At 45.3% G+C, this 15,920-nt stretch overlaps 1 protein-coding gene across 1 annotated transcript; it reads left to right on the top strand.

Moving 5' to 3' along the window:
- The first annotated feature begins 560 nt into the window (after positions 1-560).
- rpgrb (retinitis pigmentosa GTPase regulator b) lies at positions 561-12,186 on the top strand. Its single transcript, XM_079668960.1, has 14 exons — positions 561-683; positions 1,764-1,889; positions 2,127-2,219; positions 4,151-4,213; positions 4,291-4,449; positions 4,707-4,856; positions 5,467-5,625; positions 5,869-6,024; positions 6,244-6,368; positions 6,610-6,798; positions 7,185-7,320; positions 7,487-7,560; positions 8,355-8,414; positions 9,201-12,186. The coding sequence occupies exons 1-14, from the start codon at positions 653-655 to the stop codon at positions 11,241-11,243; spliced, it is 3,564 nt and encodes a 1,187-aa protein (XP_079525086.1). The 5' UTR covers positions 561-652; the 3' UTR covers positions 11,244-12,186.
- The last annotated feature ends 3,734 nt before the right edge of the window (positions 12,187-15,920 follow it).

Raw genomic sequence — 15,920 nt, 5'->3', positions numbered from 1 at the left:
ACTGGGAAGTACAAATTAGAGGTACTTGCACTTTACTTGAGTAGTTCCATGTTATGCTACTGTGTACTTTTCCTCCACTACATGTATCTAATACCTTTTGTTACTTCACAGATGTGGATGAATAATGTGAAATCTATCAAGTGTTAAATCAGACTTTAGTTCCACCTGGAGTAAATCCACAAGCTGCCCTGCAGTTTACAAAGTCATTCAAACTAGCTGCACCTTTACCAGCTTTGAGAACACTTTCATGATCAATCATTATAAAACATCTTATATATTATTCTGAAATGGACCAATCTGCACAATGACTACTTTTACTGTCGCTACTTTCACTATATTTTGATGATAATACAATACAGTACAATATCTGAGTACTTCTACTTCCTACTTTTACTCAAGTACAATATCTGAGTACTTCTACTTGTATTCAAGTACAACATCCCACTCTGTGTACTTGTACGTGAGTATTTGTACACTAGTTGTATTATTCTTCCACCTCGCTTCAAAACAAGGTACTGTCCCTTTAAGGGTTACGTTGTCGGCGTCGTAACCTAGGAGAAGTTTTGTTTACTTCCGGGTTGTCAGAGTCGTAAACAAGAGGGGCAGCAACACGCCCACGACGCCGAGAAAAGCGGATTAAAGTCCCGCAGAGATGGCAGGAGAGACCGAGGACGAGATACCAGGTAAATGACTATAGCTAAACAACGTATTTACCCTTAAAACTGAGTGAATTATATCTAAAGTGTTGAATTAGCTGTTAGCGTGCATTTAAAGTGCAGTTTAGCTTCTGCTTTAGCTCGCTGGCTAACGGAAAATAAACAGTTTTAGCTTCACTTTCTTTGCTTTAATCATATATTTAAGTATGTATTATACACGTTATTACTCACAGCTAGTTAAGTATTTCGGGTTATTGGCTGTAAGTGTTTTCTTTCCCCTTTTCTTAGCTGGCATAACTAAAACAAAGTTGTTTTTTAATGTGTTTTCTGTTGGCTTATGAGAAACCTAAGGTCTGTAACTGAAGCTAGTTTCTGATCTGCCTTTATTCAGTTAGTCCTTACATAATGTACACACTTCATTACTTAACTACAGATTAGAGGTACTTCTACGTGAGTATTTCCATGTTATGCTACTTTAAATGTGTTTTAAAGGGGAATTATATATTTGTATTACAGTATATTTACCCAACAGGTGTTAATGTAACACACACACACACACACACACACACACACACACACACACACACACACACACACACACACACACACACACACACACACACACACACACACACACACACACACACACACACACACACACACACACACACACACACACACACCACTCTCGTACCCTGTGGCTGTGAGACAGTTAAAGTCGACAGTACTAATACCGAGGTGTAAACTATTATCTGTAATATCCTGCATTAAAACTTGAATGAAGTATCAAAGTATTACCATTCAAATATAGCTACTGAAAGTGCCAAAAGTACTCATTACGAAGAATGCATCTCTGAATAATTGATAGTATGGCATTGCGTGTTAATTATTGATTCATTCACATGTTCATAACTTAAATGCAGAAGCTGTTATAAAATGTTGCAGTTTGCATCCTCTGTGTTTCTTTGTTGAATTGGTATAAATAATCTATAAATACAAAGTAATCCCGGCTTTAGTTGAAGACACATACATCAAAGGGATTCACTGATAATTCATTAATTGAATGTTTCCTGTAATCTAGATGTTATTCCTCTTCTTCTCTGTCAGAATCAGGGGCTGTTTTTACTTTTGGAAAGAGCAAATTCGCGGAAAACGTCCCGAGTAAATTCTGGCTAAAAAACGACGTCCCCTTAAAGATCGCCTGCGGGGACGAGCACACCGCCTTGATCACAGGTAAAACACATTCCACACGTCTTTGACTGGACTTGGAAACCTTTAAAACCTTTAAAATGTCAGAGTTTACAGATTTATCAATGAAGACAGAAAGTCTTTCTCATTCTGATTTCCCTGCAAGGAAAATGTTATTTTGCCAACCATGAAATACATGTGTGCCTCCTACTTCTGTATGTTATCACGCTGAACCTCAAAATGCACCTCAAACACCTCAAACATCTTCCTTTCTCTTCACAGAAAATGGGAAACTCTTCATGTTTGGGAGCAACAACTGGGGCCAGCTGGGTCTGGGCTCCAAAGCGACCGTGAGCAAGCCGACGTGTGTCAAAGGTGTGTCTCTAAAAGAGCTCTTTTCTGGGTGCAAAATGCTGCCTCCGACACCTGCTGCTGACTCTCTAGAGCGACCTGAGAGGGACCTGAGAGGGGGACATAAGAGGGACATGAGAGGGACCTGAGAGGGACATGAGAGGGACCTGAGAGGGACCTGAGAGGGACCTGAGAGGGACCTGAGAGGGGGACCTGAGAGAGGGACCTGAGAGAGGGACCTCAGAGAAGGAAATGAGAGGGACCTGAAAGAAGGACATGAGAGGGACCTGAGAGGAACCTGAGAGAAGGACATGAGAGGGACCTGAGAGGGACCTGAGAGGGACCTCAGAGGGACCTCAGAGGGACCTGAGAGAAGGACATGAGAGAAGGACCTGAGAGAAGGACATGAGAGGGACCTGAGAGGGACCTGAGAGGGACCTGAGAGAAGGACGTGAGAGAAGGACCTGAGAGAAGGACCTGAGAGAAGGACATGAGAGGGACCTGAGAGGGACCTCAGAGGGACCTAAGAGGGACCTCAGAGGGACCTGAGGGGGACATGAGAGGGACATGAGAGGGACCTGAGAGGGGCATGAGAGGGACCTGAGAGGGACCTGAGAGGGGGACCTGAGAGAGGGACCTGAGAGAGGGACCTGAGAGGGACCTGAGAGAAGGAAATGAGAGGGACCTGAGAGGAACCTGAGAGAAGGACATGAGAGGGACCTGAGAGGGACCTGAGAGAAGGACATGAGAGGGACCTGAGAGGGACCTCAGAGGGACATGAGAGGGACCTCAGAGGGACCTGAGAGGGATCCAGAGGGACCTCAAAGGGATCCAGAGGGACCTCAGAGGGACTCCAGAGGGACCTCAGAGGGACCCGAGAGGGACCCGAGAGGGACCCCAGAGGGACCTCAGAGGGACCTGAGAGGGATCCAGAGGGACATCAGAGGGACTCCAGAGGGACCTCAGAGGGATCCAGAGGGACCTCAGAGGGACTCCAGAGGGACCTCAGAGGGATCCAGAGGGACCTCAGAGGGACTCCAGAGGGACCTCAGAGGGACCCGAGAGGGACCCCAGAGGGACCCCAGAGGGACCTGAGAGGAACCCGAGAGGGACCTCAGAGGGACCTCAGAGGGACCCGAGAGGGACCTCAGAGGGACCTCAGAGGGACCTAAGAGGGACCTCAGAGGGATCCAGAGGGACCTCAGAGGGACTCCAGAGGGACCTCAGAGGGACCTGAGAGGGACCTCAGAGGGACTCTTTTAGGATATAGAGAAATGGTTGTATAGTTGTCTCTCTCCATGTGCATGCTCTTTGTGTGTGAGAGCCCTGCTGGAGGAAACCCAGAGATTTGGTTCCGTTATAATCCCAATCTGGAGGGTCTGTAATCTGCTGTAATCTGCAGAGAGGCTGCGATCACATCTCTGTGCACTCATGCTACGATTAGATATACTGAGGTAATCAATTAAAACACATTCCTAGCATATTATCTTTTATTTAGGTTTGTTTCAAAATACATTTAGAGATAGTTTTAACTTTATTTAAACAAACAATCTAGCAATCCCAAACTCCAACTCAAGGTTGCCGATCGAATGTAAGTACGTAGACTACATTACATCATAGCATTTAGCTGAGGCTTTTATCCAAAGTGACTTACAATAAGTGCAATAAAGATTCAAACTAAGGACAACAAGAACCGTGCTGACATGTTTACTTCAAATAACCCAGACCATAGGAAGAGCTGCTGCATCAGGTCGACTCACAAGTGCCTTTATTTGACTTATTAATCGCCACGGTATAAGAGAAGCAGCTGGGTCTCCAGTTTGCCAGGAGGGAGTACATTCACTTGAGTATTGAGTTCAAGGTACTTCTACTTCAATTGAGTCATATCGTCTCGTGTCACTTGTTATTTCCATCTCAAATGTGCATTAATAAAGATTCACTTCCTCTAATTCCAGCTCTGAAATGTGAGAGAGTGCAGACTGTGGCCTGTGGGAGGAACCACACTCTGCTCTGCACAGGTGAGGGTCTACCTGGTGAGTTGGCTTTAGAAACAGGTCATAGAAAGAGAGATAATGTGAGGTCTTCCTCCGTGCAGCCCAGGGCGGGGTGTTCTCCTCGGGGGGGAACAGTGAGGGCCAGTTGGGGCTCGGGGACTGTGAGGAGAGGACGTCCTTCCAGAGGATTGCCTTCTTCGACTCGCGGGGACCAATCAAAATGCTCGCTGCCGGCTCCAACACCTCGGCCGCGCTCACAGGTGAACTTCAGACGGTCATTATGCACAGCAGCTGGGAGCTCTGGGGTCCAACAACGACATTATTGTTCTGTTAATATAAAGGGAGGTCAGGTACTCTTTAAAACAGCTGCTAGTTATGGGTACTTTTTACTGAAGTACATTTCAAAGTTCTTTACTTTGACTTGAGTAAAGAAGTTTAGTCAGTACTTCTACTTTTACCAGAGTATTTTTAAACATGAGTATGTGTACTTCTACTTGAGTAAAGGATGTGTTCACAGAGGGGGGGGACCTGTTCATGTGGGGCGACAACACGGAGGGGCAGATCGGTTTGGGGAAGGAGAACCACGCCTCGACGCCACAGGAAGTCAGCGTGGGGCGCTCCATCAGTTGGGTGTCCTGCGGGTACTACCACTCCGCCTTCATCACAGGTGAGCTCCGGGGGAGGGGTTATTGTGCAGAGATCTTCTGACTAAAGGGAAGTCCATTAGGGGGCTTTTGGGGCAAGCAGAGAAACTCTTCTGTTGTTCTTTACCTCTGTGATTGTGTCTGTTCTACAGTACTGCAACACTACCTGGTACAAGTGTCTGTCAACAGCTTTCAAATCTAAACTGCTCCACCTGTTAGAAATCTGCTCACAGACAGTTGGTCACCCTGTCAGAGACTTCCTGACTCACAGACCATAATAACCTGAGAGGCTCCAACAGCATCCTCTGGGACCCAAAGCGTGCTCTGACAGAGAATAGGAACTGCTGCCATCTAATGGAGATCACTAAAGTCAGCCTGAAGCATCCTCTGTGCTCCAGCCTGAAGCATCCTCTGTGCTCCAGTCAGCCTGAAGCATCCTCTGTGCTCTCAGTGAACAAAGATGCTACAGATCAGATGCACGCTGAAGGCATCGCTCACTGATCCTGATCTTCTGTTACATGTTTGTTTCTCATGTATTGTGTCTTGATGTCTGTCTGTTGATGTTACACATGGAGCTGACTGTTAAAGTGTTACCGTATCGTATGGTATTAATATAATAATTGTGTGTGTCAGAGGACGGAGGGCTGTACACGTTTGGGGAGTGTGACAGTGGGAAGCTGGGTCTGAACACGGAGCAGCTGAAGCGGCACCGCGTCCCCCAGCTGGTGGGGGGGCTGAGGCAGCCGGTGACCCAGGTCTCCTGTGGGGGGGGGCACACCGTGGCTCTCACAGGTACACTATACACATGTTTTAATTTAATATTTTACTATTTTTGTACGGCTTTATTTGCATCGTTTAAAAAAAAAAAAAGCTAAATAATCTGAATGAAATGAAAGTGCTTTATTTTATTTTATTTTCAAAGAATATTGTTAATTTATAAATATAACGTTGTTTGTATTCATTAACTATTTATATCAAATTATTATATATATATATATTTTCTATTAAAATAATACTGGATGTTTCGTCTCTCAGAGGACGACGTGTTCACGTTCGGCCTCGGTCAGTTCGGACAGCTCGGTCACGGGACGTTCATCTTCGAGTCGCGGCTGCCTCGACGCATCGAACACTTCAAGAAAGGACGAGTGTGTCATGTGACCTGCGGAGAAAACCACACGGCTGTCATCACAGGTACGAACGGATTAACTCCAAAGTTACTCCTGCTTTAATAACACATCTCCTCTGGCTGGAAGAGAACTCTCTGGACTTGAACTCACGCTGTTCATTTTACATTTAATATTTAATATTCCATTCCTCACATGCTTATGTTTTTATCATATCCTGTTTATATGTGTGCGATGCAGAGTCTCGGATGGATGTGAATACCTCTTGTTGTGTTTTAATGTTCAGACGGAGGGTTGCTGTACACGTTTGGAGACGGTCGTCACGGTAAACTGGGCCTCGGAGACGAGAACTTCACAAACCAGTTCAAACCCACGCTGTGTCCGCGCTTCCTCAAATACAACGTGCAGGCGGTACTTGTTCGAAACGCTGTTCATAATAAAGTAAACCTGAGAGAGAGAGAAAGAGTTTGAGCTCCATCCTGTTTCAGAGAGAGTCCTTGATGTGGTTTGGAACATGATATTTTTTAAAGCTATATATCTGAGATCTATTATATGCCTGAAAATGATATAATAGGAGACCTTAAAATAAGTTCAAAGGTACATTTAGCCGTTTTTAATTGACTTATCCAAATGTGCACCCTGTCGTTACCAGGTGACGTGCGGCGGGTGTCACATGGTGGTTTTGGCCCGTCCGAGGGACCCGAGCAGCACCGTGACTCTGGAGGAGGAGGACGTGACGGAGGACTTCCTGTTGAAGCCCTACGTGGAGCTGCTGGGGGACTCCATGGACTACTCCACCCTCCAGAGGAGCCTCTCTGCTCGGGTCCGCAGGAGGGAGAGGGTGGGTACTCACACACACTGGTACTGCACTTAAACTTATTCAAACCGTATTTCATTTTCAAGACTCAAAGGTTTTATCGTCATAAGCTCAAAGCTACAGTGTAGAAATGGCAATGAAATTCTTCTGCTAAAATCCAGAAATCCAAAATAAACAGTAGTGCTACAGTAACAGTCTATATACATGTAGATAGAATGTGTGTCTTAATGTACATTATTTAACTTCATACTCTGCTCCTCACCTGGTAAAGACACTGTGCCCCGACGAACATTCACCTGTTTGTCACCTTGCAATCTACTATTTAGGACATTTAGATGCTAATACATTTTATTATACATTAACAACATTGCTATTCTGTGATATCTCCCCCCCCCCCCCCCCCCCCCCAGGAGCGATCTCCGGAGCAGTTTGGCTCCATGTTCACGCCAGGCTTCCTGCAGCCTCCGCCCCCCGTCTGCAACCACACAGCCAGCAACAGACTGAACGGCTCGCACCAACACAGGAGCGCAGCGTCAATGCAGCAGGGTACCTACCTCCACCTCCTTCCCTCCTTTCCTTCATTTCCTCTTCCAAGGCCAATCCTCGTTGCTCTGATTTAGATTTGAAAAGATCGACTTGTTTTCCTGGGATTGTTTGTTTCTTGTAAAAGAGAGGAAACCGTTCCAACGTGCCATTCTGTTTCCTCTCCCAGACGAGGTGGTGGAGAATCTGACGGACACAGACAGCGTTAAAGGCCTCGGGGAAACCTCAGATTTCCTGAACATGGTGAGTGTCACCATCATGTGTCAAGTCTTCTCCACTTGAATGTAGGGTTGATCAATTAATCATATTTTAATCGCAATTACGATTATGGCTTGCAACGATTCCGAAAGCAACGTATTCGAAATAAAACGATTATTTTTTTATTATTATTATTACTTTTTTGGGGTTTTTCAGTTGAGTTATACCTAAAGGTCAGGGTAATCAACTGTTAAAAACCTACTGTTCACATTTTTTTCTCCAATACATTTATGTTTTCAAAGTAAATGGATAAAAGTTTTTGATAATCGTGATATCAATTATTGACCCAAATAATCGAGATTATGATTTTTGCCATAATCGAGTGACCCTACTTGAAAGGGACTTGAACTACTTGACTTTGAACTGGATTCCACTCCAAGGACACAGTTACTTTCTCAGTCTTTTATTTCAGTCTCACAAATCCATTTAGTTGCTGAATGGGTCTTTTGGGTGAAAATCCTTTGAAGACAAGAAAGATGCATTTAGACAAACTTGCAATAGTCATTAAAATAAATAAAGCTTGCAAACAATACACTCACACTGCTGCCTTATTTATGAATATTCTACAAATCAAACTGGACAGACTAAGCACAGAAATATTCATTTTAAACATGAAATCTAAACCCAAGCTATTTTAAAATCTCAGCAAATTTCATTAAATGGATTTTTTTAGAAATGTTTTTAACGAATCAAATGAATTATTTTAACTAGAAAGAGTGTCAGTGAACGCACCCTGAGGATCTGAGGATGCTAAAGTTCCTCCTTTCCCCTCCTGACAGACTCACGTGATGAAGATGGACGCCGGTGATGAATCCCTCACTCTGTCTCCGGTTCAGAAGGTAAATCTTTTCAATCTCTCTCCTCTCATTGGCTGAAACACGGAGAGGTTCTCCTTCACCTGGTGGATATCTGAGGTGTTTTTAGTCCCAACAGAATTATGTTTTATGGAGCAGCTTTAGTGGAGTACGAATACATTGTTACTGTACTTAAGTATATCTTCCTGGTCTCAGTACTTTAATCCACTACTTATACAAATACCTGTACTTTCTTATTCTTACATGTTGAACACAAATACCTGTACTTTCTACTTCTCACATGTTGAACCCAAATACCTGTACTTTCTACTTCTTACATGTTGAACTCAAATACCTGTACTTTCTACTTCTCACATGTTGAACTCAAATACCTGTACTTTCTACTTCTCTCATTTTCCAAACAGGCTGGTTCCTTTAGTCTGAATGTGTGTTCGGTGGCGTGATCATTATTATTTAGAGTCATTGCGTGCCTATTGATTTGAACACGATCCGTGTATCATTTCCTGGTCTTCTCTAAAGAAGAGGGACCAATGGAAACGTTGTCATGTTGCCGTTGGTCACCATGGAAACATTCATTAGCTAACAATGACATTATTGTTCTATTAATATAAAGGGAGGTCAGGTACTCTTTAAAACAGCTGCTAGTTATGGGTTCTTTTTACTCAAGTACATTTCAAAGTCTCTTTACTTCTGTTTGAGTGAAGGATGTGTACTTCTCCTCTCTGCCTTTCCTCTGTCTCTCTGTTTCCTGCATGTCTCTCTTCCTCTCTAACGCATGCCTCTTTCTCTACGCTGCTTTCTGACGGATAGCGGAAGGGTAAGAGCTCTAAAGATCAGATTAAGATGAGTCGTTTCTCTTCTCATGAGAGCAAAGTGGTTTCTCCTCGCCGGGCGTTACCCACGGAGCTGCTGAGGAACCCGGGGACTACTCTCAGTCAGAACAAGGAGAACCTGGTCCTGGCCATGGAGGAGCTGCAGAGACCCGGTAAAAACAAAAACATCGCGGACATTAGGAAAGCGGCGTCCAAACAGCGTCTCCGACCGACTCCGGGGGGAAACACGCTGATGGAGGTCGCCAGGAAGAGCCCTGACATCAGGAAGATTCAACGAGAAGTTAAAGCCGTCCAAAGCAAACCCATTGCGGTGCAGAGTGTCAGCTCTCCACACACACTTCATCTGAATGGGGAGGAGGGTCTATCGGAGGTCAGGTCCAAATCTAAAGACTTATCGAAGAAATCTAAGAACGAGAAAAACCAAAAGGAGGCGGAGATAAAGGCGGAAGTTGGGGAGGGAACTCCGACAAAAGCGTCAAAGCTGGGCCTCGTCGCTGGAGCCGCCTCCGTCGCAGCGGGGGCGCTTCTGATGCACCAGGTGGCGTCCAGAGAGGAGAGGACGCAGTCTGAGTCTCACGCTGAAGACTATACACACAAATCAGCCGTGAGCATCAACATCATCCCTCAGAGTCCTGAAGGAAGCAAGGAAACAAGTCAGGAGGAGAGAGAGGAAGAGGGGGAGGAGAGTAGAAGTGCAGAAGTCAGCGAGAACGAGGAGGAAGAAGAACTTAGTCACAGCGTGGGGAAGGTGACAGAAGATGAAGAAGATGAAGGAGAGGAAGAAGGAGAGGAAGTCAGTCACAGCGTGGAGAAGGCGACAGAAGATGAAGGAGAGGAAGAAGGAGAGGAAGTCAGTCACAGCGTGGAGAAGGCGACAGAAGATGATGAAGATGAAGAAGGAGAGGAAGTCAGTCACAGCGTGGAGAAGGCGACAGAAGATGATGAAGATGATGAAGAGGACAGCAACACTCTTCAACCAGAGGAGGAAACTGATCAAGGAGAGGAGGTGAGTGAGGATGAGGAAGAGGAGGAAGAGGAAGTCATTCACAGCGTAGAAGAAGAAGAAGAAGACGGCAACACTCTTCAAACAGAGGATGATGAAGAGGAAGATAAGAGCAGTGCTGAGGAGGAGGAGGAGGAGGAGGCGGAGGAAGAGGAGGAAGCAAGTGGCACGGCAGGAAGTGAAAGTGAAGATGAGACTGAATCAAAAGAGAGCATAGGAAGTGATGAAGAGGAGGAAGAGGAAGGTTCGAGTAATGAGACAGAGAGCGCAGGAAGAGAGTCTGAAAGTGAGGAGGAAGAAGGAAGTGATGAAGGAAGTGAGACAGAGGAGGGAGAAGGAAGTGAGACAGAGGGAGGAGAGGAAGAGGAGGGAGAAGGAAGTGATGAAGGAAGTGAGACAGAGGGAGAAGAGGAGGATGAAGGAAATGAGACAAAGGGAGGAGAGGAAGAGGAGGGAGAAGAAAGTGATGAAGGAAGTAAGGCAGAGGGAGGAGAGGAAGAGGAAGAGGAGGGAGAAGGAAGTGATGAAGGAAGTGAGACAGAGGGAGAAGAGGAGGGAGAAGGAAGTGATGAAGGAAGTGAGACAAAGGGAGGAGAGGAAGGTGAGGGAGAAGAAAGTGATGAAGGAAGTAAGGCAGAGGGAGGAGAGGAAGAGGAAGAGGAGGGAGAAAGAAGTGATGAAGGAAGTAAGGCAGAGGGAGGAGAGGAAGAGGAGGGAGAAGAAAGTGATGAAGAAGGTGAGACAGAGGGAGAAGGAAGTGATGAAGGAAGTGAGACAGAGGAAGGAGAGGAAGAGGAAGAGGAGGGAGAAGGAAGTGATGAAGAAAGTGAGACAGAGGAAGAGGAGGAGGAGGGAGAAAAAGAAGAGGAAGAAGAGGTTGTCCAAAAGACAAAGTCAGCTGGAGTCCAGAGAGGTAAACCCAGGAGCAGACAGAGGTCGGGGGTCAAAGGTCAGGCGGCAGGCGAGGAAGAGGAGTTCTGGGACGACGTGCTGCCGCAGTACCTCAACCTGAAGTGAAGTGAGGAAGACTGTGGTCTTCATCCAGATGGAACACTCCTATTGGCTAGCGCTCCAACACATTGTGCGTGATAGGCTAAGGGGGCGGGACATCTCTAAGCAGGTCGACCAATCAGAACAGACTGTGTGCTGCGTAACAGGCAGTGTGAGCAAAATGAAGAGCTTTTTCAACATTAAAGCCACTTTTAAAGCATGTTACTAAGGAGGAGCAATCGAGCGCTGCACCATCACAGTTGGATTCACCAAACAACAAACTTAAACAAATATTAAGCTGCATTTCAAATGTTTTAAATCCAATCATAAAGTTGTATTAGGCCCGTCCACACGGAGACGAGACGAAAACGAACCGTAGTCGTTTGCAAAAAAGTCTTCCGTCCACACGGAAACGCTCGACCCGCTGGAGACGCTGTAGTACATATGCCGGGCCTGTAAGTGGTGCTGTACTTCCGCCACAAAAGCAGCGAAGAAGACCCCCCCCCCCGAGCATGGTTGCCATGGTTGCTTGGTTGCCCTTCTGGTTATAGAGAACCGCAGTGACGCGTCCTAAAACCCGGAAGTAAGTTAGCATTTTTACCACTTCCGGTTCCTTCGACAAAAAGCAATGCAATTTCTCCATAGGTTGTGGAAGCTAGCTGAAATAAGGTCTGTGGTTGAGACACATTGAAGAGACGGATCACATTTTGTTGTATTATTATTTAAATGTTTTATTTTACTTTATTTTTACCTTGTGTGAATCCAGTTTTAACTCTGGCCCTGTTGCTGCTATAAACGCCTGAATTTCCCCACGGAGATAAATTAAGTTCCACCTTATCTTATCTTTTTCTTGTGGCCACGATAGAGCGGTGCAGGAATGAGTCCTAAAACCCAGAAGTGAGCATTTCTCCACTTCCTGTTGCCTCGTCTCAGAGCCAATGGGATCTCTCCATAGGAGTTAGGGAAATAGCTGAAATAAGGTCTGTGGTTGAGACTCATTGAAGAGACGGATCACGTTTTGTTCTACATTAAATCCATCAGCAGTGACCCCACTGGTGATTTCTGAAGAGTTGACGTGTCTGAAAAACGATGGTTGTTACCAAGCGGCTGAATAGGACTACAGAAGTCGTGGAGGACGTTGTACGTCATTATGATGTTGAAGCAGCGACCCTGCTGTAGCTCCTTTATAGCATAACGTTAGCATTTTGCTTCTGGCGACTAGAATTATGAATCGAAAATTATAAAAGTAGGGTAGACATGTGGAGATGATCCGGCTGAACAAAACGTGACCCGTCTCTTAAATGTGTCTCAACCACAGACCTGATTTAGAGCTATTTTCCTAAATCCTATGGAGAAATTGCATTGCATTTTTGTCGAAGGAACCAGAAGGAGTTTACTTCCGGGTTTTAGGATGCGTCACTGCGGTTCTCTATTCTCCTTGGTGGATTTAGCAACATGTAGTTCATGTAGTTCTCCATGTCCACTTGTTGCTGATGGTTGTGGTAGAGGAGCTGTAGATTTTGCACTAACATCTGTAGCATGGTCAGTAGCGTCTGGAGCAAGAACGCAACCCTGTGATCCGCCATTGTTGTTGTTGTTGTTGTTGTAGGCGAAACACATCAGCAATGACGCGGGGGTGAGCAGTAGAGGTGGGGAGAGGCGGGGCTATGGCGTCATTGCTATCAGGATATGATCGTATAGGGCGTACACACAGAGCCGCAAGCGATTCGTCCGCAGACCTACCCACCTTGGGAGCCGTTATCAAAGTGTATCGGATCCGGGCTTCGAATCCGCGTTTCCGTGTCGGCCTCGTGTGGACGAACCGTCTATACCAGGGAGGTCAAACTCAATTTCATCGCGGGCCACATTAGCATTATGGTTGCACTCAAAGGGCCGGTGGTAACTATATAAATATATAATATATATAAAATAATGTATTATATGACATTATTGCCTCTGATTTGGATTATTATCGGATAGGATAATAATTTAGTAATTAAATACGTCTGAAAGCAGAAGTGCAGGGCAAATAATTGCAAGTTTCTTCAGTGCCCATGTCACAAAACGAGATGCATTGTGGGACATGTAGTTTATGGGCAACATGCTTCTTTAAAGTGGCCTGTAACCGTATAATAAACGTATTATATTCTTTCAGAGCTCTTGCGGGGCCACGTCAAATGAAGTCGCGGGCCGGATTTGGCCCCCGGGCCTTGAGTTTGACACCCCTGGTCTATACGATAGAGAACGTTAGCGGATTACGACCCGTCTCGTCTCCGTGTGGACGAACCGTCTATACGATAGAGAACAATAGCGGATACGACCTGTTTCGTCTCCGTGTGGACGGGGCCTTAAAGCTCTCTCCCTTATCCACTATCTGCTTTCACTAAAACTCATCTCATGTTTGTTTTTCTAATGCTTTGTTTACTTCTTTCTGTGGCGTCTCCAAAAAGGCTTATGCTGTATTTATTTAAATGTGGCTCTGACCCTCTTCCTATGTCGTCACATTGCATTGCATTATTTATTTTATACTCTTTATTATTCTATATATGTGGAACGTCTCATTTCTGTTTGTAATAAATAACTGTGTTTTATTTCAATTCTCTTTTTCGTGTTGTTTTGAACACCTGATATATCTTTCAATCCAATCAAAGGAAATGGAAATGTACCGTCATCATGTCTGTTGCTTTTCTATTTTCCATCCAGTTATGTTGAGTGTTTCAGGTGGGCTTCTTTTTTATTCTCCCGTCACATCTTGGTGTTTTAATCCCTCAGTGTCTCTTTGTGTGTCCTTCCCTGCATCCTGTCCCTCTTCCCCTTATTGTAATGAACCTTCCCTACAGTAATTGATTAGTTCTAGTTAAACTGAAGTATTGGGAAGACACTACAGGATAATACAAAATGTACCTTAGCCAATGAGGCGTAATGTTCTCTCCTGGTGAGTCATGGAGACATCTAAAGACCCAAAGCTACTCAAATCATCTCCTAAATGTGGATTTTTTAAAAGACATTTATGGAAGAAAAACACCTAAAAGTTTCCAAAACTGCTTTAAAAAAAATGTATTTAGCCTGTAGTGTCTCTCCCTATTCTTTAACTATGTGTTGTTTGATTATACTGATCATTGAATGTGTCTAATTCACTCTTTCTGTCAGGATCTGATAAAAGGATTTGCTCAGACGTGGAGCAAAGGTGAAGAGGAAGTAGAGGAGGAGGAAGAGGAGGAGGAGGAAGAGGAAGTGGATGAAGAGGATGAAGATACATCCGCAGAGACCGAGGGACCGTCGTCGAGTTTTGAGTCCACAGAGGGGCGGACAGAGGACACTCAGAGTGATGTGAGTCTGCAGAGACACTTCAAATGTCCAATATGTCTTTATTATAATCGTGTTGACGTGATCGGATCTTTCCAGAAGCCTGAAGAGCTGCCGGAAGAATCCACACCTGAGCAGACAGGTGAGCACTGCTAGAGAACATTATATATATATATATATATATTACACTCAACCCGTTGTTCCTCACTAAAGACTTTATAAACAACATGTATTTTCAATAACTCATATATATATATATAGTCTGAAATAAAGTGTGAATCCAAAATACACAGCTCATGGGTTAAATAACTGAAAATGAATAAATGTTTAGATAAAATAATAACAGACTTAATAACTGTCTGATTTCCACAACAGCTGAAATCACAGAGAAGCCCGACAGCACAAGTGAAGAAAAACCGGCCAATGGGACGACAGAAAGCAACTCCAGCAGCCAATCAGCAACCAGCAAAAAGGTAGAGTATGAGATCCTATTAACTAAAGAACAGCAGGTAGTTTTAGACATACTAGGTGCTGCGTTTAGTGAAATGTAACAATTTAAAACCGTCACCTTGGACTTTAGAAACTGCAATGGATTCACTGTTTTCTGAGATGCTAATGGATAAAGTATTTAGCAGATGAAATGACAGACTAATGTCCTCCTCCTCTCAGCTCTCTCTCTTCAGACGGCTCTCCTTCTCCAGGTCGAAGCAGAGCATCGACAGAGACCCGACCCCAGCAGAGAGCACCGTCAGCGGGGAGGCCGGGGTCAAAGGAGAGCCTCCCTCTGGAGCTGCTGAAGAACCAGAGGAAACAACGAGAAGTCAGAAGTCTGTTCCCTCCAGAAGCCCTCGCTCTGGAGCCTGCACCCTGCTGTGACCCCGAGAAACAACTCTCAGGGGTCCCCAACCTCACCCTGATGTGACCCCGAGAAACAACTCTCAGGGGTCCCCAACCTCACCCTGATGTGACCCAGAGAAACAACTCTCGGGGGTCCCAACTTCACCCTGATGTGACCCAGAGAAAACAACTCTCAGGGGTCCCCAACCTCACCCTGATGTGACCCCGAGAAACAACTCTCAGGGGTCTCAACCTCACCCTGATGTGACCCAGAGAAAAAACAACTCTCAGGGGTCTCAACCTCACCCTGATGTGACCCAGAGAAACAACTCTCAGGGGTCCCAACCTCACCCTGATGTGACCCAGAGAAAACAACTCTCAGGGGTCTCAACCTCACCCTGATGTGACCCAGAGAAAACAACTCTCAGGGGTCTCAACCTCACCCTGATGTGACCCAGAGAAACAACTCTCAGGGGTCCCAACCTCACCCTGATGTGACCCAGAGAAACAACTCTCAGGGGTCCCAACCTCACCCTGATGTGACCCAGAGAAACAACTCTC

Source organism: Notothenia rossii (assembly GCF_949606895.1).
Source record: "Notothenia rossii genome assembly, chromosome: 3".
In the NCBI taxonomy this organism is placed as follows: Eukaryota; Metazoa; Chordata; class Actinopteri; order Perciformes; family Nototheniidae; genus Notothenia; species Notothenia rossii.
This window is presented reverse-complemented; position numbering and strand designations above follow the sequence as displayed.